The 25,083-nt window shown below is 41.9% G+C and overlaps 1 protein-coding gene across 8 annotated transcripts in view; it reads right to left on the reverse strand.

The window, feature by feature from the left end:
- The window catches only part of zbtb37 (zinc finger and BTB domain containing 37), an 80,451-nt gene that overhangs the window by 50,594 nt on the left and 4,774 nt on the right, over positions 1-25,083 (reverse strand). For 5 of the 8 annotated variants that reach the window (XM_073063740.1, XM_073063739.1, XM_073063736.1 and 2 more), the window contains exons 3-5: positions 22,703-22,853; positions 21,033-21,926; positions 7,425-7,527 (exon numbers count right to left, since the gene is read on the reverse strand). In XM_073063740.1, coding sequence (XP_072919841.1) covers positions 7,425-7,527; positions 21,033-21,901 — 972 coding nt within the window. In that variant the 5' untranslated portion in view covers positions 21,902-21,926; positions 22,703-22,853. Of the gene's footprint in view, positions 1-6,059; positions 7,354-7,424; positions 7,528-21,032; positions 21,927-22,702; positions 22,854-25,083 lie in introns of those variants that run through there. The other 3 variants (XM_073063741.1, XM_073063738.1, XM_073063735.1) reach the window with 3 other exon arrangements.

Below are 25,083 nucleotides of genomic sequence, written 5' to 3' on the forward strand. Positions count from 1 at the left end.
GAGACAGTAGACTGTAGGAAACTGCAGGATGTAGATAGGGGTTTGAGGGGGTCTTAAGGGGATATTTTACTACCCAGTGAGTTATAAGCACCTGGAACAATATGCCAGTAATATACCTCATTTCTGCCCAAGCTGCTCTGTTTAAAAAGTTTCAGTACTGAATAGGGACTGGATAGGCTGAGTATCCTTGGAGAGGAAAAGAGATTCATATGCAAAGTTGTGCAAGGCGAGCATTGGGTAGATGGTAGGATTTTTTACCCCTAACATGAAGAAATCCAAAACCAGAGAGCAGAATAGTTTGGCCAGAGTAGGCCAAGTAGTTTCCAGAGGATCTGAGAAAGACTTTTCCTCTCAGAGGGTGGTTGGAATCTGGAATACAGACTTTAAATGTTAACATATCTTATACTGTCAGAATAAGTGGACTCTACAATATTTAACTAGTATCTGGATTGCCAAGTACTAGAATTGCCAAGGCATAGAATGCTACTACCAAGTGATGGTAAATGTGATTGGTATAGGTGGGCGTGTTTGGTGGGCATGAACACAATGTGCAGAAAGATATATTTTTATGCAATATAACTTATGATCCTATTCGCCCCAATGCAACACATCTCAAATAGATGCAGACACCATTCCTCCACTAATCACCACTCCAGAAATGTTACAAAGTCATTCTGGAGCCAACCAATGAATATTGCGACCTTAACAGGCTAAGTCATTTTATTTAATACAATGATGTGACCATCAAAGTCTGCATGGGTGATCTGCAAGCAATGTTTGATTTCAATTGATACAAGTGTAAGATTATTCATGCTACAAGCCACTCCCTCTGTGGAAAGTGGGGTGCATCATCCCCACTCTCTAACAGTTGTGGTCTTCATGCTTAGAAGGCCTGCCAGTACATTGCAAATTGGCTACTACAGCTCCTTGATTCTTCTTTTCATCAGAATTCCCTACATTTCTATCAAATTAAATCAGACATGCCTCGCACACCACCCAAACATGCTTTGACTGGTCACATATCATTGCCTTAAATACAATGAATGGTGTCTTGACCTATTAAGGTTCACCACCCAGGCAGAACTTGTCCTCCATTGCACACTCTTCACAGCTGTACCCATTCTACAATCTGGTCTTCATTGCTTGAGAAGAAAAGATCACCAGGTGAAAGCCCACACAGAGTGCTACGTGGCTTTAGGTGGCTTGTCATTAACTGCAGTACGAGTTACCAAGACTGGCAATTCTCTCCTTAGATGATCAAGGAAGCTGAATCTTCATGCCCCTTTCTTTAGCAAACACTCAGATCCATGGAGATCCCATGAACACAGAACAGCACAGCACAGAAACAGGCTTTTTGACCAATGTTGTGCTGAACCAATTAAATTAATAATCAAATGGCCAACTAATCTCTTGTGCCTACACAATGTCTATATCCTTCTATTCATGTGCCTATTTAAAGATCTCTTAAAAATCTCTATTATATCTGCCTCTGCTATCACCCCAATTGCACCCACCACTTCTCTGTGTAAAAAAAAAACTTGCCCCTCACACTTGTGTACAAGAACTTACTCTCTCTCCTTAAATGCATGTGTTTTGGTATTAGGCATTTCAACTCTGGGAAAAGATACAGTCTGTCTATTCTATTTAAGCCTATCAAAATCTTATAAACCTCTAACAGATCTCTCCTCAGCTTCCACCATTCCAGAGAAAACAACCCAAGTTTATCCAACCTCTAATCTAGACAGTACCCTGGTAAACCTCTTCTGCAGCGTCTCCAAACCTTGACACCCTTCCTATAATGGGACAAACAGAACTGTATGCAATACTCCAGATGCAGCCTAACTAGAGTCTTATAAGGCTGCAACATAACTTCCTGACTCTTGAACTCAATGCCTCAACTCAAGCATGCCATATGCATTATTAACCTGCATAGCCATTGGACCCCAAATCCCTCTGCTCATTAACACTGTTAAGAACCTTGCCCTTAATAGTGTACTATCTCTTTGCATTTGACCTACAAACTTGCAATGCTTCACTGCATCTGCTATCTGCTGTTAAACTCCATCTGACATTTACCTGCCCCTATCTGCAATTTATCTATATCCAACTGTATTCTTTGCCAGTCTTCTACTCTATCCACAATACCACCAATCTTTGTATAATTTGCAAATTTACATTTACCCATTTACATTTTCATAAAGGTAATTATATACATAACAAACAGCAGAGATCCAGTACAGATCCCCACAGAACATCAGTAATCATAGACTTCCAGCTAGAATCAGTCCCTTCAATCACTACCCTGTCTTTTATGTGAAAGCCAGTTGTAAATCTAAATGGCCTATTCACCACAGCTCCCATGCATCTTAATCTTCTGGATGAGCTTCCCATGAGGGACCAAGAGAGACAACATCCACAGCTCTACCTTCATCAATCATCTTTGTCAACTTGTCTAAAACAGTCAATTAATTAGTAAGACATGACTTGCCCTGCACAAAACTATGCTGACTCTCCCTAATTAAGCCATGGTTTTCCAAATGTTTGTTAAATCCTATCCCTTAAAAATTCTCTCCAGCATCTTCCCTACCACTGACATGAAACTCACTGGTCTATAGTTTCCAGCATTAACCTGATTCCCTTCTCGAATAATAGATCCATGTTCTGTATTTTCCCTTCTATTTTATGCCCTTTTCTGCAAGAAGAGAAAGAGTAATGGGTGTGAAGGACTGTGTTAATTCAGTGAATGGAGTACAGAATTAAACGCGACTATGATGAAGTTATGATACTGTAGACCAGTTAGATTGAACAGATCCACTGACTAGGCAAATACAATTGATGGATTCACCTGCAATTTAAGGGGAGAAATGTAACAGAGATGCCAGAGTGAGGGCATAAGATGATGTAAACAATAAAACGGAGCCTCTGATGAAGCACAGTACAAACCTGCTTAGATCATTAAAATATGGGCATAATATCCCACAGTATTGCCGTGCCAGTGACACACTTTCTGCAACATCACCACATTCCAACAATGCTATAATGCAGTTGTGCAGCCAACCAACTATATCGCTCTAATCCTTCTTCAAAATTTCCAACCATGCCTCCTTTATCTCAGTAGCCAGCCCCTTTCTCACCATGCTGGAGAAAGAGTATCTGCCTTCTCACAATACACCAAGGAAAATGCCTCTTCTGAAGTAGACTACAGCCTTTATCTCTCTTGATTCAACTACAACTCTTCCATTTCCCTGACAGTAAACTGAAGTTCTTTCAACTTGCTTCATTAAATTCTCCCTGAACACACAGACAACTTAAGTGGCTTCCTAATACACCAATTGCTAAAGAATAGCTGGAAAACCTAAAAGGCAATATTTTGTTAGCCAAGTTTAAAAAGCTAAACATTCATATGTCCCCTTGTATTAGCCATCTTTGACCTGGGAAAAAGTCTGTCTATCCACTTAATCAATGCCTTTTATCATCTTGTACATCCCTATTAAGTCACCTCTCATCCTTCACTCCAAAGAGAAAAGCCCTAGCTCACTCAACCTATCTTCCTAAGGCAGGTTCAGGCAGCATCCTGGTAAAATCTCCTTTGCATCTTTGCTAAAACTTCGACATCCTTCCTATAATGATGTGACCAGAACTGAGCAATATTCCATGTGTGGTCTAACCAGAATTTTATGAAACAGCAAAATTACCTCACGGCACCTAAACGCAATCCCCAACTAAGGAAAACCAACATACCACACGCCTTCTTAATAACCCTATCAACTTGCACATCAACTCTGAGGGATGTGGACCCCAAGATCTCTCTGTTCCTCCACACGGTCAGGAATCTTGACATTAATCTTGTATTCTGCTTTCAAATTTGACCTTCCATAATTAATCACTTCACATTTAGAAACGTATAAGTCTACAGCACATTTCAGGCCCTTTGGCCCACAATGTTGTACCAACCATGTAACCTAATCTAGAAACTGCCTAGTATTTCTCTACCACATAGCCCTCTATTTTTCTAAGCTCCATATATCTATCTGAGTCTCTTAAAAGACCCTATTGAATCCCCCTCTACCACATTCTCTGGCAATGCATTCCACGCATGCACCCTTGTACTTACTTCCAAGCACCTTAAAACTATGCCCCCTTGTGTTAGCCATTTCAGCCCTGGGAAAGAGCCTCTGGCTATCAACACGATCAATGCCTCTCATCTCTATCAGGTCAACTCCCATTGCCCATCACTCCAAGGAGAAAAGGACAAGTTGACTCAACCTATTCTCATAAGGCACACTCTCCAATCTAGGCAACATCCTTGTAAATCTCCTCTGCACTCTAACTATAGTATCCATATCCTTCCTGTAATGAGGTGACCAGAACTGGACACAGTACTCCAAATGGGGTCTAACTAAGCTCTTATATAGCTGTAAAATTATCTCACGGCTCTTGAACTCAATCCCACGCTTGAAGTCCAACACACCATATGCCTTCTTAACAACACTGTCAACCTGCGCAGCAGCTTTGAGTGTCCTATGAACACAGACCCTATCAATGTTCTGCATCCTATCAATGTTGCACTGTAACCTCTGACAACATTCCACACTATCCACAATATCCCCAACTTTTGTGACATCAGCAAACTTACTAACCCACTCTTCCACTTCCTCATCCAGGTCATTTATATATATATATATATATATATATTTAAAAAATCACAAAGAGGAGGGGTCCCAGAACAGACACCTGGCGAACACCACTGGTCACCAATCTCCATGCAAAATAAGAACCATTCACAGCCATCCTTTGCCTTCTGAGGGCAAGCCAATTCTGCATCCACAAAGCAAGGATCCCATGCCTCATTACTTTCTGAATGAGCAGCACATGGGGAACCTATCAAATGCCTTACTGAAATCCATATACACTACATCCACTAATCTACCTTCAAAGTGTTTCGTTACATCCTCAAAGAATTCAATCAGGTTCATAAGGCATGCCCTGCCCTTGACAAAGCCATGCTGACTATCTCTAATCAGATTATATCTCTCCAAATGCTCATAAACCCTGCCTCTCAGGATGTTCTCCAACAACTTGCCCACCACTGAAGTAAGACTCACAGGTCTATAATTTCCTGGGTTATCTCTACTCCCTTTCTTGAACAAGGAAACAACATTTACAACCTTCTAATCCCTTGGTACTTCTCCTGCCCCTATTGATGATGCAAAGAATTTTTCTGGGTTGAACTCCATCTGCCACTCTTCAGCCCAGCTCTGAATCTTGTCACTCTCCACACTATCCACAACTCCAACAACCTTCATGTCATCTGCATGTCCCCCTTCCACTTCCTCATCCAAGGCATTTATGAAAATCACAAAGAGCAGGGGTCCCAGAACAGAAAAATATGGACAAGATGGGTGAGTGCTAGAGGGCAGGATAGTTGGTGTTGCCCCCTTGTTCAAGTTAGGCTCAAAGAATAAGCTGGGAAATTATAGACCGGTGAGCTTGACATCATTAGTGGGTAAATTATTGGAAGGTATTCTAAGGGAGCAGATATATAAATATTTGGATAGACAAGGCCTGATAAGGGATAGTCAATATGGCTTGTGTATGGTAGATCATATTTAATCCACTTTCTAAAAGTTTTTTAAAGAGATTACCAAGAAAAGTTGAGACAGCAAACATTGTCTACATGAACTTTAACAAGGTCTTTGAAAAAGTCCCTCAAGGGTAGCTGGTCCTGAAGGTTCAGTTGCTTGGCATTGCTTGGCTTCAATTCAACATTGGTTTAGCACAAGCCAGAGAGTAGTAGTAGACAGTTGTTTCTCTAACTGGAGGCCTGTGACTAGTTGTGTGTCACAGGGATTGATGATTGGTCTATTGTTGTTTGTCATGAATTGAATATTTTGAGATTCTTCTTCTCCAATCCCATTCGCAATATGCTTGTGTGTTAGACACCAGTCTATCATTTCAGTGGTGCAGAAAACATAGAGCTTCAGGAACTCAGTGTGTCAAGCAGCATCAGTGGAGACAAATAGACGGTCAAATGGACTAAAGGAGGGAAGATAGCCAGTACGCAGAGGTGAGGGGAAGGGACAAGGCAAGAGCTGGCAAGTGAAATGTGGAACTAGATGAAGGGGTAAAATGGTAAAGAAACCTATAGGTAGAGGAAGGGGAAGTGGAAACAGCGATAGAGGCTGAGGTAATGGGTAGAGGTGACAAGGGGCTGCAGATAATGGAATCTGACATGAAAGGAAAGTGGTGCATGAACTCTTTCAGTCCTGATGAAGGACTCAAAACATTGACTGTCCATTCTCTCTGCAGATGCTGCCTGACCCATTGATATTCTTCACCCACTGCTTATCTTTTTACTTCAGTTTCCAGCATCTGGAATATCTTTAAGACTCCGAAAAAAAAGGAACTATTTCTTCAGAAAAGTTTGTGAGAAATAAATTAATTCAAATTAAACAAATTCTCTTCATAAAATATGAGATAAGTATATGACATTTGGAAGTGCTTGGGAGGAATGAATGATAATGGACCTGTGGTTCTCAAAGTTCTTTAATTCTAAAATTCAACAATTTCTGGTTTCCCAAAACATGCATATACCTGCTGTATAAAATCTTGAGATACTTATAACAACAAAGGCAACACCTCTGCAGATACCACAAATATCAGAATCAGAATCAGGTTTAATGTACATATAATACAAAAAGATAGGAAAAGTAGTGAGGTAGTGTTAATGGGTTTATTATTCATTTGTATATCTGATTTGGAGGGGAAGATGCTGTTCCTGAAACATTGAGTATGTGTCTTCAGGCTCCTGTACCTCCTCCTTGACGATAGTGATGAGAGGAAGGCATCTCCTGGTGATGGGAGTCCTTAATGACAGATGCCACCTTTCTGAGGCATCACCCTATTGAAGATGTCTTCGAAGTTGAGAAGGCAAGAGCCTATGATGAAGCTAGCTGAGCTTGCAACCTTCTGCAGCTTTTACTGATCCATTGCAGTGGCCCCTCCAGTGACATAGCTAGTTAGAATGTTCTCCATGGTACATCTGTAGAAATCCGCAAATGTCTTTGGTGACTTCTTTGTAATTGCATCCATATGTTGGACCCAGGATAGATCTTTAGAGATGTTGACACCCAGAAACTTGAAACTACACACCCTTTCCACTACTGATCTCTCAATGAGGTTCCCTTGACTTCCCCTTCCTGAAGTCCAAAATCAATTCCATGGTCTTACTGATATTGAGTGCAAGGTTGCTGTTGCGGCACCACTCAACCATGTAGCCTCAAAAATTCCAATCTCAAGGATCATCCTACATTTGGAAAACAAAATCTCTGGACTTAGAAACAAAAGTTCTGCCTGAAATAAAAGTTGGAGCTGGTTAATTACAATACAAATAATATAATGACCCTATGGGTGCTGATAATTACCTGTGCATTGGACTGCTTCTGCTCTTCAATTTTGCCTGGAGACTCGCTCCTCGCTCTGTGACGCTCTGACACGGTGCAAACTACGCTGCCTGATGGGCTAAATCTGTTCAACAAGCATAGCAATGACGGACAGTTTAGTCAGCAAATAGGGGAGTGCAGCAAATGGACAGGAAATTGAGACTAAACACATACATACTATATAGCGAGAAAATATTCTGACAGGAACTAGTGTGGAAAAGTCATTCTTTTCACTTTCCTTATGTGAGTCTGCTCCCAAACTACTGATTCCACTACTTCTATCTGGCAAATGTCTAAAACTGAACTGGACTGCTTGCAATCTCAGCATCATGTTGCAGCCAATGCATCAGACTACATATCCATGCTATCACTACAACTGACTATCTCTACCTCTGCACATCTGCCAGTTTCACCTGTTGGGGATAATTCTGGAGTTATGAAATCCTGGATAGCTGACAAATAATCAAAATGAGAACCAGTCTTCATGGAATAAAGCCTGCTTACAATTTAACTTATTTCAACTGACACTAATATTACTGAAACCCATCACTGGGTGTGGGACATTCTGATTACATACCATTGTCACTGCAGAGGGGAAGACAAAAGACCTTCATGTTCATGTTAATTGGTGGCAATTGAAAACTTCAGTTTGAGAAAAGGGAAGGCATTGATTGGACATCTCCTTTATTAGCATATTGTTGAAAGCATATCTCTCCCACTTAATGCAAAGTTCAGGACAGGTCACTTTTGTCACAATATTCTGGCTAGTTGTAAGATCAAAGAGCTATCTCTCAACATTGCAATAAAAGTACATTTTGGGTGTCTGGAGTTTGCGCTCAGAAGCTATCAGACCACCAAAAGTATCTGAATATTCAAGAGTTCAGTTAGTGGGGTGCACCATCTTTGTAAATATGTAATCTTTGAGAGCAGGTCCTCAAAGTGTGTGCAGAACAGATGGCTGATGTGTTTCCGGATATTTTTAATCTCTCCTTTTCCCAGTGTGTAATACCATTCTGCTTCAAGTGGCCCATCATTGTCTCTGTACCTAAGGAAACCAAGATAGCAGCCTAAATGATTGGTGCCCTGACGCACTTACCTCAAATACAAGCAAATGCTTTGAGAGGCTGGTTAAAGACTACATCTGCAGCATTTTACCACCTACACTGGACCCCCTATGATTCACCTACCAACGGAACCAGTTTACCGATGACGCCACAGCCACCACACTATACACCATCTTCACTCACCTGCAGAAGAGGGATGCATATGCTAGAACGCTGTTCGTAGACTACAGTTCAGCATTCAACACCATAATTCCCTACAGACTTGACAGGAAGCTCAAAGACCTCGTCCTGCACCCCACCTTGTGCAGCTGGATCTTACACTTCCTTTTGGATCGCCAACAGGTGGTAAGGATGGTATCCCTTACCTCTGCCCCACTAACCCTCAACACGGATTCCCCCCAGGGTTGTGTCAAGTCCCCTGCTCTACTCTCCTTACACCCATGACTGTGCCACCACATACAGGTCCATTCTGCTTATCAAATTCACAGATGACACGACATTGATCATCCTTATTTTTAGCGGTGATGAGACAGCCTACAGAGGAGAGGTTAACACAGTGGTGCCAAGATAACAACCTCTTCCTCAATGTCCAAAAAAAAAGAGCTGATTGTGGATTATAGGAGGAATGGAGACAGGCTCGCCCTAATCAACATCAGTGGGTCTGCAGTTGAGAGGATGAGTAGTTTTAAGTTCCTCAGTATACACATCACTGAAGATCTCACCTGGACTGTACACACTGGCTGTGTGGCAAAAAAGCACAACAGCGTCTCTTCCACCTCAGGCGACTGAAGAAGTTCGGAATGAGTCCCCAAATCCTCAAAACCTTCTACAGGGGCACCATTGAGAGCATCCTGACTGGCTGTATCACCGCCTGGTACGCAAACTGCACCAACCTTGATCGCTGGGCACTGCAGAGAGTGGTACGGACAGCCAAGTGCATCTGTGGACATGAACTTCTCTCCACTGAGGACATTTACAGCAGCAGGTACAAAAAGAAGGCCTGGAAGATTATCAAGGACACCAGTCACCCCAACCACAAACTGTTTCAGCTGCTTCCGTCTGGCAAACGGTACCGCAGCATAAAAGCCAGGACCAACAGGCTACGGGACAGCTTCCTTCTATGAGCCAGTAGACTTATAAATGCACATGTCTGTACATTGCAACGGAGTCATAACATAAAGATTTTTACTCCCTCGTGTGGGATGGATGTAAGTTTTAAATTAAATTCAATTTAAAATTCAATTCAAGTTCAATTCTGTGAAGTTACCTGTCTACATTCAAAATTTTAAAGTAGATAATTGTAGCCATTTAAACAGTCATTAAAGTTATTATCATCTTTATGTTCATAAGTATAAAACACTGTGTCAGGAGAGAACTAGATTACATCCAGAAGATCTATATTGAATAAAGACTTTAATATTAACAGCTTCAGGTTTTCTCTGGCGATTTAGCTCTGTTAGTCACATCACCCACTCTGCTGCTGAATCCATCATCTGTTTCAATGTTATAACAATTTCTATATGGTCCTCCTGGTTTCCCCCATTCTTCTTGATGTTCCCCAAAATACTAATATGAATCACTCAGTTTTTTTCAAAGCGGTATATTAAGCCTTCCAAAAGACTTTTCATAAGGTGCCACACAAGAAGTTATTAAACAAGGTGTGGGACTGAAAATGTAGGGTAGGAATAATCAACCCTTGATACTGTAACGAGCAAAGTGCTGCAGGGACTAGAGGTGGGACCCAGTTATTCATAATGTAAAATGGCATGGATGAGGAGATTGTATGATTCTAATGAAAGAAAACTAAGTAGCAATGTGGACTGCAGGCAAGATGCAAGAAGGCTTAAGTAAATGAGAAAACAATGACAAAAGTGTGATCTCATCCACTGACAGAGAAAAAAAGGAATGTAAGTGTTTTCCCCTCATGACGAATGCTAGAAGTCTGAAGTCAAAGTGGAAAACGAAGGCCAGGAGGAAGAGCTACAGATGGTGATAGAGGGTGACTTCTTCTAGTTCATCCACAAAACAGTTTAATTTCTTCTATTTAATGTCTTTTCTTTCCTTTTCAAGGTGGCTGGGAACCCATTGGAGTTCAGATCTACAGCTGCATTCAAATCGCAGTTCTTTATGGTTCATGCTCTTGGAGCTCGTCTAATAGGCTAACGTTTTCAATATCTCTAGGCAGGCTAAAGATGTGCGCCTTTGGGGTGTGGTCCTGCAGCCCTGAGGACGACCTGATTCCACACAGGTGTGGCCGAATGAAGCGTCACAGGAGATTAAAACATCAGGATAGCAGTGTACACTGCTGTTTAAATAAGCAACACTGCAGACTGTAACACTGAAACAGTGAGCTGTTGGTTTCTCCTCTCGTTGTGGCAGGAGTGATATCTTAGTGAGAGAGAGAGAGCCTGTTGAGATGTCGAGGTGCTATCTCAGGAGTCTGTGGAGGTTCATTGTGTCATCGAAAACCTTGGCAAACTTCTACAGACGTGTGGTGGAATGTATGCTGAATAGCTGCATTATAGCCTGGTATGGGAACACTAATGCCTTTGGGTGGAAAATCATAAAAAAGGTAGTGGATTCATCCCAGGTAAAACCCTCCCAACAGCTGAGCATGAAATGTTGCTGGAGAAAAGCAGCAACAAATCACCAAAGATCCTCACCACCCAGGCTATGCTCTTTTCTCACTGTTGCCATCAGGTAGAAGGTATAGGTGCCCCAAAACGCATATCACCAGGTTCAAGAACAGTTACTACCCCTCAACCATCAGGCTCTTGAACCAAAGGGGATAGCTACACTAATTTAAGGATTCTGTAATATTGTTATTTCATGCTTATTATTTATTGCTATTTATTTATATCTGTATTTGTACAATTTGTTTACAGTTAACGGTTCCTGATGTTTGCAGTTACTACTCTATAGAGTTGCTAAGTATGCACGCAGAAAAAGAATCTCAGGGTTGGATGTGGAGAAATGTATGTACTCTGATAATAATTTTACCTTGAACTTTGAAGACTTTTTGATGGACTTTATATTATGGTCTCTAGGGGTTTTGCTACTGTTTGCTTGGTAGGTGGGGTGGGGAATGATGCTTTTGCTGGAGCAAGTGGGGAGAGGGGGAGGGGGTTCTTTGGGGTTCTAACGTTTTCTGTCATTCATTCTTTGAGGGTTTTCTCTCTGTTTTGTGGATGTCTGCGAAGAGAGAATTTCAGGTTGTATATTGTATACATTCTTAAAATGAACCATTGAATTATCTATAGAAAGAGATACAAAACTAAAGTTTCAGTTAATGATGGTTCATCAGAATGGGGCAAAGTTAAATGTTTGTTTATTTATTCATTCAGAGGTACAGTGCAGAATAGGTAAACTACAGTACAGTGCCGACCAACAACCCACTGATTAATTCCTAGCCTAACCACAGGCCAATTTACAATAACCAATTAATCAACTATCTGGTACATATTTGGACCGCGGGAAGACACCAGAGCACCTGGAAGAAGTCCATCCACTTCACGGGAAGGACGCACAAACTTTCTTACAGAGAATGCCAGAATTTAACTCCAACGACCCAAGCTGTAATAGTGTCATGCTGTTACGCTACCATGCTGCCCCACAAATCAAATCTGTTTTAAGTTACAGAGAAGGAGGGATGGAGAGAATAAGGGAAAGTGATAGAGTTGAAGTCACAGTTTGTTAACTTTCTTTGCTGTACTGTAAAAGATTTTTTTTGCAACATTAATTATAATTTTCAACACAAAGTATTTATGATCACTCTATTCTAAAGGCTCTTTAACAACATAATTACTAACATACAAGTTCTTTGCCAATGCACACCATGAGATTGCTTGATGTTCCACAATACACTGATCTAGAAAGCCATCTTGCATATATTTCAAGATTTCTTTCCCACTTTATTTAACTTATCCAAATTAACATCTATAATTACATTATCACTATAAATATGCACTCAAATTTCCTGATTTATGTCATGCATAATATTATAAGCATTAATTGGTGATCTCTTAGTAACTCCCACCAATGTCATTGAGTCATACAGCATGAAAACAGCCTCTTCAGCGCATATGATCAATACCAGCCATTGACCCATCTATATGAATCCCATTTGTCAGTACTTGGTCCACAGCCTACTATACCTCGGTTATTCAACTCTCGTACAGATGCTTGGAAAATACTGTTACAGTGCCTATCACCATATTCAATATAACTACCTTCTGTGTGAAAAAAATTCTTCCTTATAGCCCCTCTAAACTGCTTGCTTCTCACCTTAACAAGCCCCATGGTCTTAGTTACCACTGCCATAAGGTTTCTTACTAGTAAATAGGGTAAGTAGTAAGAAACATTCCCTTAAAAGACAACAAGCCTTCCATAAATTTGTAGTAGAAGTAGTACAATCACTCCAATCAGGTATATATGTTCTCCTAAGGGTTTGTCAACTGGCAAGTGGATGTAGAGGCCGATTTGGAATCCATATATTCTGTGTTAACACTTTAAGACAGAAAAGCAAAAAAAAGATAGGCCATTCAGCCCGAGTCTACTCTGTCATTTCATCATGGCTAATCCCTCTTCCCTCTCAATCCCATTCTCCTGCCTTCTCCTCATAACCTTTCACACACTGACTAATCAAGAAACTATCACCCTCTGCCTTAACTATACCCAATAAACTGTCCTCCACAGCTCCCTGTGGCAACAAATTCTATAGATTCAGCACCCTCTGGCTAAAGAAATTCCTCATCCCCATTCTAAATGGATGTCCCTCTATTCATACACTTCCAGACACTGTATTCCATCTGTCACTTCTTTCCATTCTCTTACCCAAGTCATAAGTCCATCACCAGACTCCCTGGTCTTCAACCCTACCTGCCCTTCCACCTACCTTTGTATTATCTGTAAACCTGGTCACAAAGCCATGAATTCCATCATGCAAATCATTACATAAAACGTAAAAAAGCAGTCCCAACACCCACCCCTGTGGAACACTACTAGTCACCAGCAGTTAACTAGAAAAAGGTTCCTTTATTCCCATTATTTGCCTCCTGCCAATCAGCGACTGCACTATCCATGCTAGTATCTTTCCTGTAATACCATGGGCTTTTGTCTTGTTAAGCAGCCACATATGCGGTCCCTTGTCAAAGGCCTTCTGAAAATCCAAATACATAATATCCACTGACTCTCCTTTGTTTATCCTACTTACTATTTCCTCAGGCAAAATTTTCCCTTAAGAAACCATGCTGACTTTGGCCTATTTTATCATCCTTAACAAGCATCTCCGGCATCTTCCAAAACATGAGGTCAGGCTAACTGGCCTATAATTTCCTTTCTTAAAGAGTGGAATGACACCTGCAATTTTCCAGTCCTCTGAAACCATTACCAGAATCTAGTGATTCATTTAAGATCATTACTAATGCCTCCACAATCTCTTCAGCTACCTCTTTCAGAACCCTAGGTTGTCGACTATCTGTTCCAGATGTTTTTATGTATTACATAATACTCAATCCAAAATATTTCTATGTTTTTCTATGTTTCTATGACTTTACTTTCAGAACTTTCAGCTTCTCAAACACCTGCTCCCAAACAACTGCACTCATTTCTGCCCCCTGACAATCTTGAACTTTCAGCATGTTACTGGTGGGCTTACCTTCATATTTCATCTTTCACCTCTTTATGGCTGTTAAGTTGCCTTCTGTTGGATTTTAAAAGTTTCCCAATCCTCTAACTTCCCACTAACTTTTGCTCTACTATATGCCCTCTCTTTTGCTTTTATGTTAACCTTGTCAGTCATGGTTGCATCATCCTTCCTTTAAAATACTTCTTCTTTGGGATGTATCTATCCTGCACCTTCCAAACTGCTCCCAGTTACTCCAGCACTTGCTGTTTTGCCATCATCTGCTAGTATTTCCTTCCAATCAACTTTGGCCAGCTCCTCTCTCATGCCTCTATAATTCCCTTGAACACTATAATACTGATACATGTGACCTTAATTTCTCCCTCTCAAATTGCATTCTATCATATTATGATCACTGCGTCCTAAGGGTTCCTATATCTTAAGGTCCCTAATCAAATGTGGTTCATTACATAATACCCAATCCAAAATAACCTTTCCCCTAGTGGATTACCACAAACTGATCTTAAAAAACATTTCATAGGTATTCTACAAATTCTCTCTCGGAATCCGGTACCAACCTGATTCTCCCAATCTACCTGCATATTGAAATTCCTCATAACACTGCCCTTTTGACATGCCTTTTCTATTTCCCATTGTAATTTGTATTTCACATCCTGGCTACTGTCAGGAGGCCTATATATAACTCCTATCAGGGTCTTTTTACTTTTGCAGTTTCTTAACTCTACCCACTAGGATTCTTCATATTCCAATCCTATGTCATATCCTCCTAGATTTGATTTCATCTTTTAACAACAGAGCCATCCCACCCCCTCTGCCTAGCTGCCTGTCCTTTCAATACAATATCCTTCGAAGTTAAGCTCTCAACTTTGATCTTCTTTCAGCCACGACTCAGTCATACCTGTCAATCTCTAACTACAACATCATGTACCTTATTCTGTATACTGTGTGCACTCAAATGTAACACATTCAGTCCTGTATATTCATCACCTCTTTCAACATACACACTGCATCTGCTTAGATACCAACTCAGCCCTATCACTCTGGTTCCCATCCTCTGCCAAATTAATTTACAACCTCCCCAACAACTCTAGCAAATGTGCCCACAAGGATGTTGTCCTTCCCCAGAAGAGATTCCAATGATCCAGAAATCTGAAAACCTGCTCTCACACCAATTCCTCATCTGCCAAATCATCTTATTCTTATTCTCACTGACACGCGGCACAGAGAGCAATCCTAACTCTCTAAATTCTCTCTTTAAAATTTCCTCCTTCTTCCTACCTATGTCATTAGTGCCAATATGAACCAATACTTCTGGCTGCTGACCTTTCCCCTTTAGAGTGCCGTGGACCCGATCTGAAATGTCCCAGATATTATGGTGGATTAACTTAATGGATAAAGTCTGTAAATGGCTTTGTTTAATGTCAGAAAACTGATGCAAGGGCAGCCGCAATACAGTCCTCACAGATCAGAGTCTGTAAGATTACAGTCAGGGTCCAGTGGCATGGAATGCAAGATGACTGGGGATCTTTCTCTGCCTTTACTGCCATTGCAATATGTCATGATTGTTCACCCGCGCCATTGTTAAGGTTCTGGTTGGATTGCTCTGTCTGGAACTGCCTCCTTGACCTTACTGTCATGAGTGACCCTTCCAGGAGCTAAGCGCCAGATGGCTAATCTCCAGACAACACTGCTCTTGCCACCTCAGAACTCACAAGTCTCTCCACCATGACAAGGTGATGATTCTCACATTAGCTTTGGATACCACTATGCAGTATCCTTTCAGCCTGCTCTGCTCCAAGGAAAACAAACCCGGTCAATCCCACCTCCTCATAGCTGAAACACTGCATCTCAAGTAACATCTCTGCACCCTCTTCAGTGTAATCACATTCTTCCTATAGTGTGGTGACCAGAAAGGTACACAATTTTCCAACTGTGGCCAACTAAGGCATCCCACTTGCTGCATTCATCATATCTACCAACTCTAACTTCTTCAGGGATCTTTGGAGATGTACATAGAGATCCCTTTCTTCCTCAATTCTCCCTACAACTTTTTCTGAGCTCCACCAAAGTCTAATTCTACATCATGATTTGTCCGGCTAAAATTGATTCTCACCACAGCACTGATTTCATCCCATGTTAATAGCACTTCACATCTGCTTGACAATACTGCCTGAAATTCCTAAGTGGGAATACCCTGAAAATTGAACTTCCAGTCACATTTCTGTAATGGACCATAATTCAGAATCAGAACCAGGTGTCTCTCTAACCTGCGATGAGAAGTTCTTAATCCAGACACCAGGCAGCAAAACTCATACTCACAGTACAGAGAAAGGTATTTATCTGTCTGCTCTGTTACTGAAAGCTAACTTGTTTTCCCTCTCTTCCAGTTTTAACAAAGAATCTTTGACCTGAAATATTAACTGTTTCTTTTCCACAGATGCTGCTTGCTGAGTGCTTCCAGCATTCTGTTGTTATTTCAGATTTCCAGTATTTACAATTGCTACTCTCCTCAGCAGGATGCAATCCCCAACCCAATTCCTCAAGATGCAGACACAAATATGGTTGATGACTTATCTTAATATATTAAAATATCATTAAGCTAGAGGGGTTGCAATTCATAGATTCATAGCAATCTTGCCTGGACTAGAGGCTTGAGTTATAAGGAGAGATTGGATTGAGACTATATTCCCTCGAGCGAAGGAGGCTGAGCAGTGATCTTATGAAGGTTTATAAACTCCTGAGGGTCATAGACTGGATAAATAGTGACAGCCTTGTTCCCTCGGTAGGTTAAGAAGAGAGGGGAAAGATCTAAAGGGGATTAAAATGCAAGTTTTCTCACACAAAGGATGGTGGATATATAGAAAAAGCTGCCAAAGGAGGTGACAGAGGCATTTAAATATTTAAAATACACTTGGACAGGCATACATGGATGAGAAAAGATTTAGAGAAATATGGGCCAAAGACAGGAAAATAGGATTAGCCTGTGTTAATCATTTCAGTCAGCACGGATGGGTTGGGCTGAAGAGCCTGTTTCTGTACTGTAGAGTTCTGGGGATCTATTTAATTATTTAAATACTCGTGCAATTAGTTCAATGTTTTAGTAAAATACGTGCATGTATAATCCCAGCTACCGTTAACTCTGAGTCAGCCAATTTAAACTAACTCATTCAACTCATCCATCAACCCTGGTGAATGACAGGCTACTTTTTCATCACTGCAAACAAAAGCCAAAAGTTAAAAAAAAAATGAAGCAATTATAGTTGTTAGATTCCTGCAAAAGAAGGAACAATATTTCCTCTATATAATCCATTCAATCTTTTTTTTCATTGCAAACACTTCAGGGGCTTAGGTGCCAAGTTAAAGGGCAGAAACCTTCAGGGTTGTGATCTCAGGACCGCTACCCATGGCATGTGCTAGTGAGGCCAGAACAAGGAAGATTATACAGTTTAATACATGGCTAAGGAGTTGGTGTAGGAGGGTGTAGTTGGTGTAGGAGCCCAATAATCCAAAAATAAGATTTTTGGATTATTGGGCTCTCTTCCAGGGAAAGTGGGACCCGTACAGAAGGGACAGATTGCACCTGAACTGGAGGGGACTAATATCCTAGCGGGAAGGTTTGTTAATGCTGCATGATGGGGTTTAAACTAGAGTTGCAGGGTGATGGAGTGCCAGAACAGATAGTGGAGAGATTGTGAAGGCAGGTGTTGGTAAGACCTCAGAAAAAATCAGGAATCAAAAAGTTTGAGCAATGTGTGACTAGTGTCCCGAGCTGTCTATATTTCAATGCAAGAAGTATCGAAGGAAGAGCAGATGAATTAAGGGCACAGATCAACACGTGAAATTATGACTTTGCAGCCATTTCTGAGACTTGGTTTCAGGAGGGTCAGGGCTGACAGCTCAATATTCCGGGGTTCTGTTGTTATAAACTTGATAGAGCAGGAAGGTTTAAAGGAGGAGGGGTGGCGTTACTAGTCAGGGAAAACATCATGATGGTGCTCCATCAGGACAGACTGGAGAACGCAACTAGTGATGTGTTATGGGTGAAACTGAGAAATAAGAAAGGTATGACAACGTTAATGGGGCTATACTACAGACCACCCAACAGTCCTAGGGAATTTGGAGGAACAAATTTGTAAAGAGATCACAGACCATTGCAAGAAGCTTAGGTTCTTACAAGGAATGAGACAGAGAAGATGACAGAAGTTTGTGTAGGGGAACACTTTGCACCCAGTGACCACAATGCCATTAGTTTCAAAGCAAATATGCAAAGAGATGGTCTGGTCCTCGGGTTGAGATTCTAAATTGGAGAAAAGCCAATCTTGATGGTATCAGAAATGTTCTGGCAAGTGTGATTGGGACAGGGTGTTTTCTGGCAAAGGTGCACTGGAAAGTGGGAGGCCTTCAAAAGTGAAATTTTGAGAGTACAAAGTTTGTATGTGCCTGTCAGAATAAAAGGTAAAAATAACAAGTGTGGGGAACTTGGGTTTTCAAGAGATATTGAGGCTCTGGTTAAGAGAAAAAAAGGTGAGTAGCAACTATAGGCAAGTGGGAACAAATGAGATGCTTATGGAGTACAAGAAATGCAAAAGAATACTTAAGAAAGAAATCAGGGAGGTGAAAAGATGGTATGAAGTTGCTCCAGCAGACAAGATGACAGAGAATCCAAAGGGATTATACAGATATGTTAAGAGCAAAAGGATTGCAAGGGACAAAATTGGTCCTCTGGAAGATCAGGATTGTAATCCAAGTGTGAAGCTAAAACAGATGGGGGAGACCTTAAATGCATCTTTGCATCTGTATTTTCTCAGAAGATGGATACAGAGTTTATAGAAGTGAGGCAAAGTGGCATCAATTTCACAGACCCTGTACAGATTACAAAGGAGGAAGTGTTTGCTACCCTGAGGCAAATCACTGTAACTAAATCCCTAGGGCCTAACAAGGTGTTCCCTTGTACTCTACCGGAGGTAAGTGCAGAAATTGCTGGGGCTCTAGCAGAGATATTTAAAATGTCCTTAACGACAGCAGAGGTACCAGAGGATTGAAGGATTGTCAATGTTGTTATGCTATTTAATAGAAGCTCTAAACAGAAACAAGGAAATTATAGGCCAGTGAGTCTGACATCTGTTGTGGGAAATTTATTGGAAGGTATTCTAAGGGATTGGATATTTAAGTTATTTGGATAGACATGGATTAATTAAGAATAATCAGCATGCATGGCTTCATTCACGATAGGTCATATCTAACCAATCTCATGGAGTTTTTTTTGAGGATGTTACCGGAAAGTGGATGAAGGCAAAGCAGTGGATGTTGTCAACATGAACCTTAGTAAGGCATTTGACCAGGTCCCGCTTGTGAGGCTGGTCAAGAAGATTCAGTCAGTTGGCATTCAGGATGAGGTAATAAATTGGATTAGACATTGCCTTTGTGGGAGAAGCCAGAGAGTGGTAGTAGACGATTACCTCTCTGACTGTAGGCCTGTGACTAGTGGTCTGCCGCTGGGATCAGTGCTGGGTCCTTTGTTGTTTGTCATCTATATCAATGCTCTGGATGATAATGTGGCTAAGTGACACCAAGATTTGGGGTGTAGTGGACAGTGAGGAAGGCTATTATGACTCACAGAGGGATCAGCATCAGCTGGAAAAATGGCAGGTGGGATTTAATGCAGACAAGTGTGTAATATTTTGCACTTTGGTAAGACCACCCAGGGTAGGGCACTGAAGAGTGTGGTAGAACAAAGGAATCTGGGAATACAGGTACATAGTTAGGGTTGTAAAGAAAGCTTTTGGCATTGGCCTTCATAAATCAAAATACTTAATACAGAAGATGAAATGTTACGTTGAAGTTGTATAAGGCATTGGTGAGGCCTAATTTGGAGTAGTGTGTACAGTTTTGAGCTCCTATCTACAAGAAAGATGTAAATAAGGTGGAAAAAGTACAGAAAAAATTTAGAACGATGTTGCCAGGTCTGGAGGACCTGAATTATAAGACCATAAGACAAAGGAGCAGAAGTCGGCCATTCAGCCCATCGAGTCTGCTCCGTCATTTCATCATGAGCTGATTCAATCTCCCCTTTAGTCCCATTCCCCCACCTTCTCACCATAACCTTTGATGCCTTGACTACTCAGATACCTATCAATCTCTGCCTTAAATACACCCAATGACTTAGCCTCCACTGCCGCCCGTGGCAACAAATTCCATAGATTCACCACTCTCTGGCTAAAAAAATTTTTTTCGCATCTCTGTTCTGAATGGGCGCCCTGCAATCCTCAAGTCATGTCCTCTTGTACTAGACTCCCCCAGCATGGGAAACAACTTTGCCACATCCACTCTGTCCATGCCTTTCAACATTCGAGTTATAAGGAAAGATTGAGTAGGTTAAAGGGCTGTATTCCTTAGAATGCAGAAAAATGAGAGAAGATTTAATAGAGGTATACAAAATTATTAGGGTAAATAGATAGGGTAAATGCAAGCAGGCTTTTTCCACAGATGTTGAGTGGAACTTCAATCTGTGGTTATGGCTTAGAATGAGATGCCAGCACAAGTGGTCCATGCAAGCTCGATTTCAATTCAGTTTAAATGGTTTTGGCATGGATTAAATGGGCCAAAGGGCCCGTTTCAGTGGTGTACTTCTTTATGACTCTATTTGGACCACTCTTTAATCTTCCTTGGTGTCAAATATTGCACACATTGTAAACTGCGTACGTCATGAACTCAAAGCCCCATCCTACACATTGCTACCTTGTCTGACCACACCAGGTCCACCCACACTGCAGGATCCTACCCACAGTACATACTTTGCTGCCTATGGGACCCCACCCTCTGCCCGAATATTAGCAGAGTAAAGCTGTATAGAAGGGAAATGGAATGACCTGCCTTCCATACCTGTCCATCTCACTGAAGCTGCTGGAGGGTCTGGAGGTCTTGCCGCTCGATGCTGTGGTGTGAAAGGTATCCTGGACCAGAGTGCTGTGTCCAGTGCTGTCAATCACCATGGCCGTCACCTCTTCTGCACTACTGCCGTCCTCCCCAGATGGCTGGTTTTCCGACACGATCCACTCATCCGGGGTCTCGGTCTTGATCCGCATGCTGCTGATCTGCCTGATTGTTTCTGGGCTGCGATCTCTGCTGACACCAGTCTCCACATACCATTGACCCACTCGATCAATACGCACCAGCCTCTCGTCATTGCCACCCTCACCACCCAAGTCGTCAGGCAACGGGCTCCCGTGCGTTGCACCCCCTGCGTAGTTTGAGGGTATCCGCCTTCTCCGTGGGTTTGGGGGGAGGGCACTGCCCCCACCACGAGGCTGGCCCAATCGTTTTGATCCATCCTGGCTCAGCCCTGCCTCCACCTCGGAGATGTCAATGCGGAAGTGGATACCGTCCAGGATCTGTGTGCACTTGTCGATGATGTACTGCATTTGGAGGAAGCTGGCCGCCGTTAGGTAGCTAATAATGTCGGCCACCTGCAGGCATAATTTGCCCGTGTAGCAGAATGCCAGCAGGCGCTCAAACACTGCCGGGCTTTTGATAACTGAGATCGAAACAGCACTCATCTCACCCAGAGACATGTGATCACGGAAGTAGGGCGAACTAGCAGCCAGCACAGCCTTGTGAGCACGGAAGGACTTCCCCTGGATGTCAACTACGATGTCACAGAGGCGACCCTGCATCCGCAACTGATTGAGCTGTGCCAGCACAGAGCTGCTGAAATCTGGGACCTCCAGCTGGATGCTGCCCTCCTTTTCCATGGCTCCCAGTACAGCTCACACACTCCTGTAGGAAAGAAGCAGTGTAATGGTTACTAAAGAAGAATGGCTCCCTTTAAGCATGCACAAATGAGGCAAATCATGGCATATTCTACCCAATGAGTATCTCTGCACTATTCGCAAGATCTTGGTGCTGTTGGTCACCAAGTCCCATAGTTTTCCAAATGAACAAACAATAAAAGGAACGAGCTGATGGACAGACCGCATCAAGGGACTGGGAAACCCGAGAGCACTCATAGAAGCTGCATCTGCCACCTCCCTCTTCCTCAACAAGGTCATGAAATCATGTTTCTGCCTCAATACTTTCCTAGCACCAGCCTTGCTTCCTCTTTTCAACTCTTCCATGAAACCCACTCCTTATTCACTTCATCCTCCAACTAAATACTGACCAAGCCTCAACTTGAGTTTATCATAATGAGTACAAGTACAAAGAAAAGTTTGCTTGTAGCAGCTTCACTAGCACATAGGTACAGATAACAGACAGAATATAAATCATACAAACTACTTTCCATCTCAGGTTTAATGTTATTTCTAGTAACTCATTCTCATTTATCATTTTTACAGTTTCCATGTTTACCATTGGCAGGTTTCTAATTTTAAAAAAATCCTTGTTACCTCTGTCTTCTGCAGATTATCTTCCCAATTCCATCTTTCCTTTGCTATTCAAAATATTGTTATCTCCCAAATATGTATCTGCCTTTTCCTCTAATTTAGTTTACCCCTCCATCATATTGAAATGACACCCGTTATCTGTAAACAAAATCTTCATTCCTCCAAACTCACCTTTAGTCTGCCATCACTTCATTCCCCGCAAAAGCCTCTCCTCAGCTATGCTCTTGGGTATAATTATGCTTGTTTACTTCCAAACTCATCCCTCAAATCAAGGCTAGCACAAAGTCTGCTAGGCTGTGTGATGTCGATGATATCGTTTAACCTGGTGATTGAATGGGTTATGAGGCAAACAGTGAAAGATAAGCAGAGAGGCATTAGGTGGACTCGATTTTTTTTACTTTAGAAGACCTTGACTTTGTGGATGACGTTGTTTTACTATCACATACACACCAACAAACGCAAGCAAAAACTCAGCACCTGTGTAACTTGTGGTGGACAGGTTGGACAGTCAACCAGAGACAGACTGAGACCATGACCATCAATGTAGAGTCTCCTCTTCCCATCAAGGCATATGGCATCAGCTTAGATTCACCTACCTAAGCAGTATCATTCAGCTAAATAGTGGGACCAAGGTCTCAGCAAAGCTTGAATCGTCTTCAGATCAATGGGCAACTTATGGAGAACAACCAAGTACAGTGTCCACAGCAAGGTGAAGATGTACCAGAGCTGTGTCCTGTCCACACTCTTGTATGGTTCAGAACGATGGTGCATGACAGAAGGGCAAGTAGTGTTGAGGAAGCAGGAAGTCTGCAGAAGGATTTGGACAGATTAGGAGAATGGAATACAGTGTAAGGAAATGTATGGTCATGTACTTTGGTAACAGGAATAAAGGTGTAGACTATTTTCTAAACAGGGAATAAATGCAGAAATCAGAGACACAAAAGGCCTTGGGAGTCCTTGTGCAAGATTCCCTGAAGGTTAGCTTACAGGTTGAGTCGATAGTAAGGAAGGCAAATGCAATGTTAGCGTTCATTTCAGGAGGACTAGAACATAAAAGCAATGATGCAATGCTAATTCTAAATAAGACATTGGTCAGACCACGCTTGGGATATAGTGAGCATTTTTGGACCCCTTATCTAAGAAAGGATATGCTGGCATTTGAGAGGGTCCAGAGGAGGTTTAGCGAGAATGATTTGGGAATGAAACAGTTAACATACAAGGAATGCTCTGGGCCTGTACTCACTGGTGTTTAGAAGGGGAGGGATCTCATTGAAACCTATCAAATTGTGAAAGGCCTAGATAGAGTGGATGGATCTTTGATCTTTCTCTCTAAAACTTACTTCTCAAATGGCTAGAGTGCTCACTGAGATCTTTAATCTCTCTTTTGGCAGTTTGAGGTACCCATCTCTTCAATCAGACATCAATTATATTGGTGCCTAAGGAGAATATGGTTACCTGTCTCAATGACTATCATCCAGTAGCACTTATAGTACATCCACTGCAATGAACTGCTTTGAGACTGGTAATGAAACATATCAACCCCTGCCTGAGAAGTGATTTGGATCTGCTCTAATTTGCTTACATCACAACAGGTCCACGGCAGACACCAGTTCATTGGTTCTTCACTCAACCATAGAACATCTGGACAGTGAAGATGCATACATGCATACATCAACATACTCTTCATCAACTACTGCTCGGCATTCAATAAAATCATCCCCTCAACACTAATCGATCAGCTTCAAGACCTTGGCCTTAATATCTCCTTGTGCAATTGGATCCTCGACTTCCTCACTTGCAGACAGACCCCAGTCAGTTCAGATTGACAAAAACATCTCCTTCACAATCTCCATCAGCATAGGTGCACCACAAGCCTGTGTGGTTAGCCCCCTACTCTACTCACTTTATATTTATGACTGTGAGGCTAAGCACAGCTCCCAATGCTATATTTAAATTTGCTGACAACACCACTGTTGTTGGCTGAATCAAAGGTGGTGACAAATCAACATATAGAAAGGAGGCTGTGTGGTGCCATAATAAGATGAAGGAGATGATTGATATCATGAGAGAAAACCAGAGTCTATGAGCCAGTCCTCACCTGGGGAACAGAGGTGGAGCGAATCAGCAACTTTAAATGATCATTTCAGAGGATCTGTCCTGGGTCTAGCACATAAATACAATTACAAGAAAGTGCGGCAGTGCCTCTACTTCCTTATAAGTTTGTGAAGATTTGGCATATCATCTAAAACTTTGACAAACTCCTGTAGATATGTGGTGGAGAGTATATTGACTGGTTGCATCATGGCCTAGTATGGAAACACCAATACCCTTGAATGGAAAATCCTACAAAGAGTAGTGGATATGGCCCAGTCCATCACGGGTACAGCCCTCCCCACCACTGAGTACATTTACACAGGACACTGTTACAGGAAAGCAGCATCCATCACCCATGATCCCCACCATCCAGGCCATGCTCTCTACTCACTGCTTCCATCAGAGGAACTAGATAACAAAGCCTCAGCACCCACACCACAAGGTTCGGGAACAATTAT

This window comes from Hemitrygon akajei, chromosome 12 (assembly GCF_048418815.1).
Source record: "Hemitrygon akajei chromosome 12, sHemAka1.3, whole genome shotgun sequence".
NCBI classification, from domain to species: domain Eukaryota; kingdom Metazoa; phylum Chordata; class Chondrichthyes; order Myliobatiformes; family Dasyatidae; genus Hemitrygon; species Hemitrygon akajei.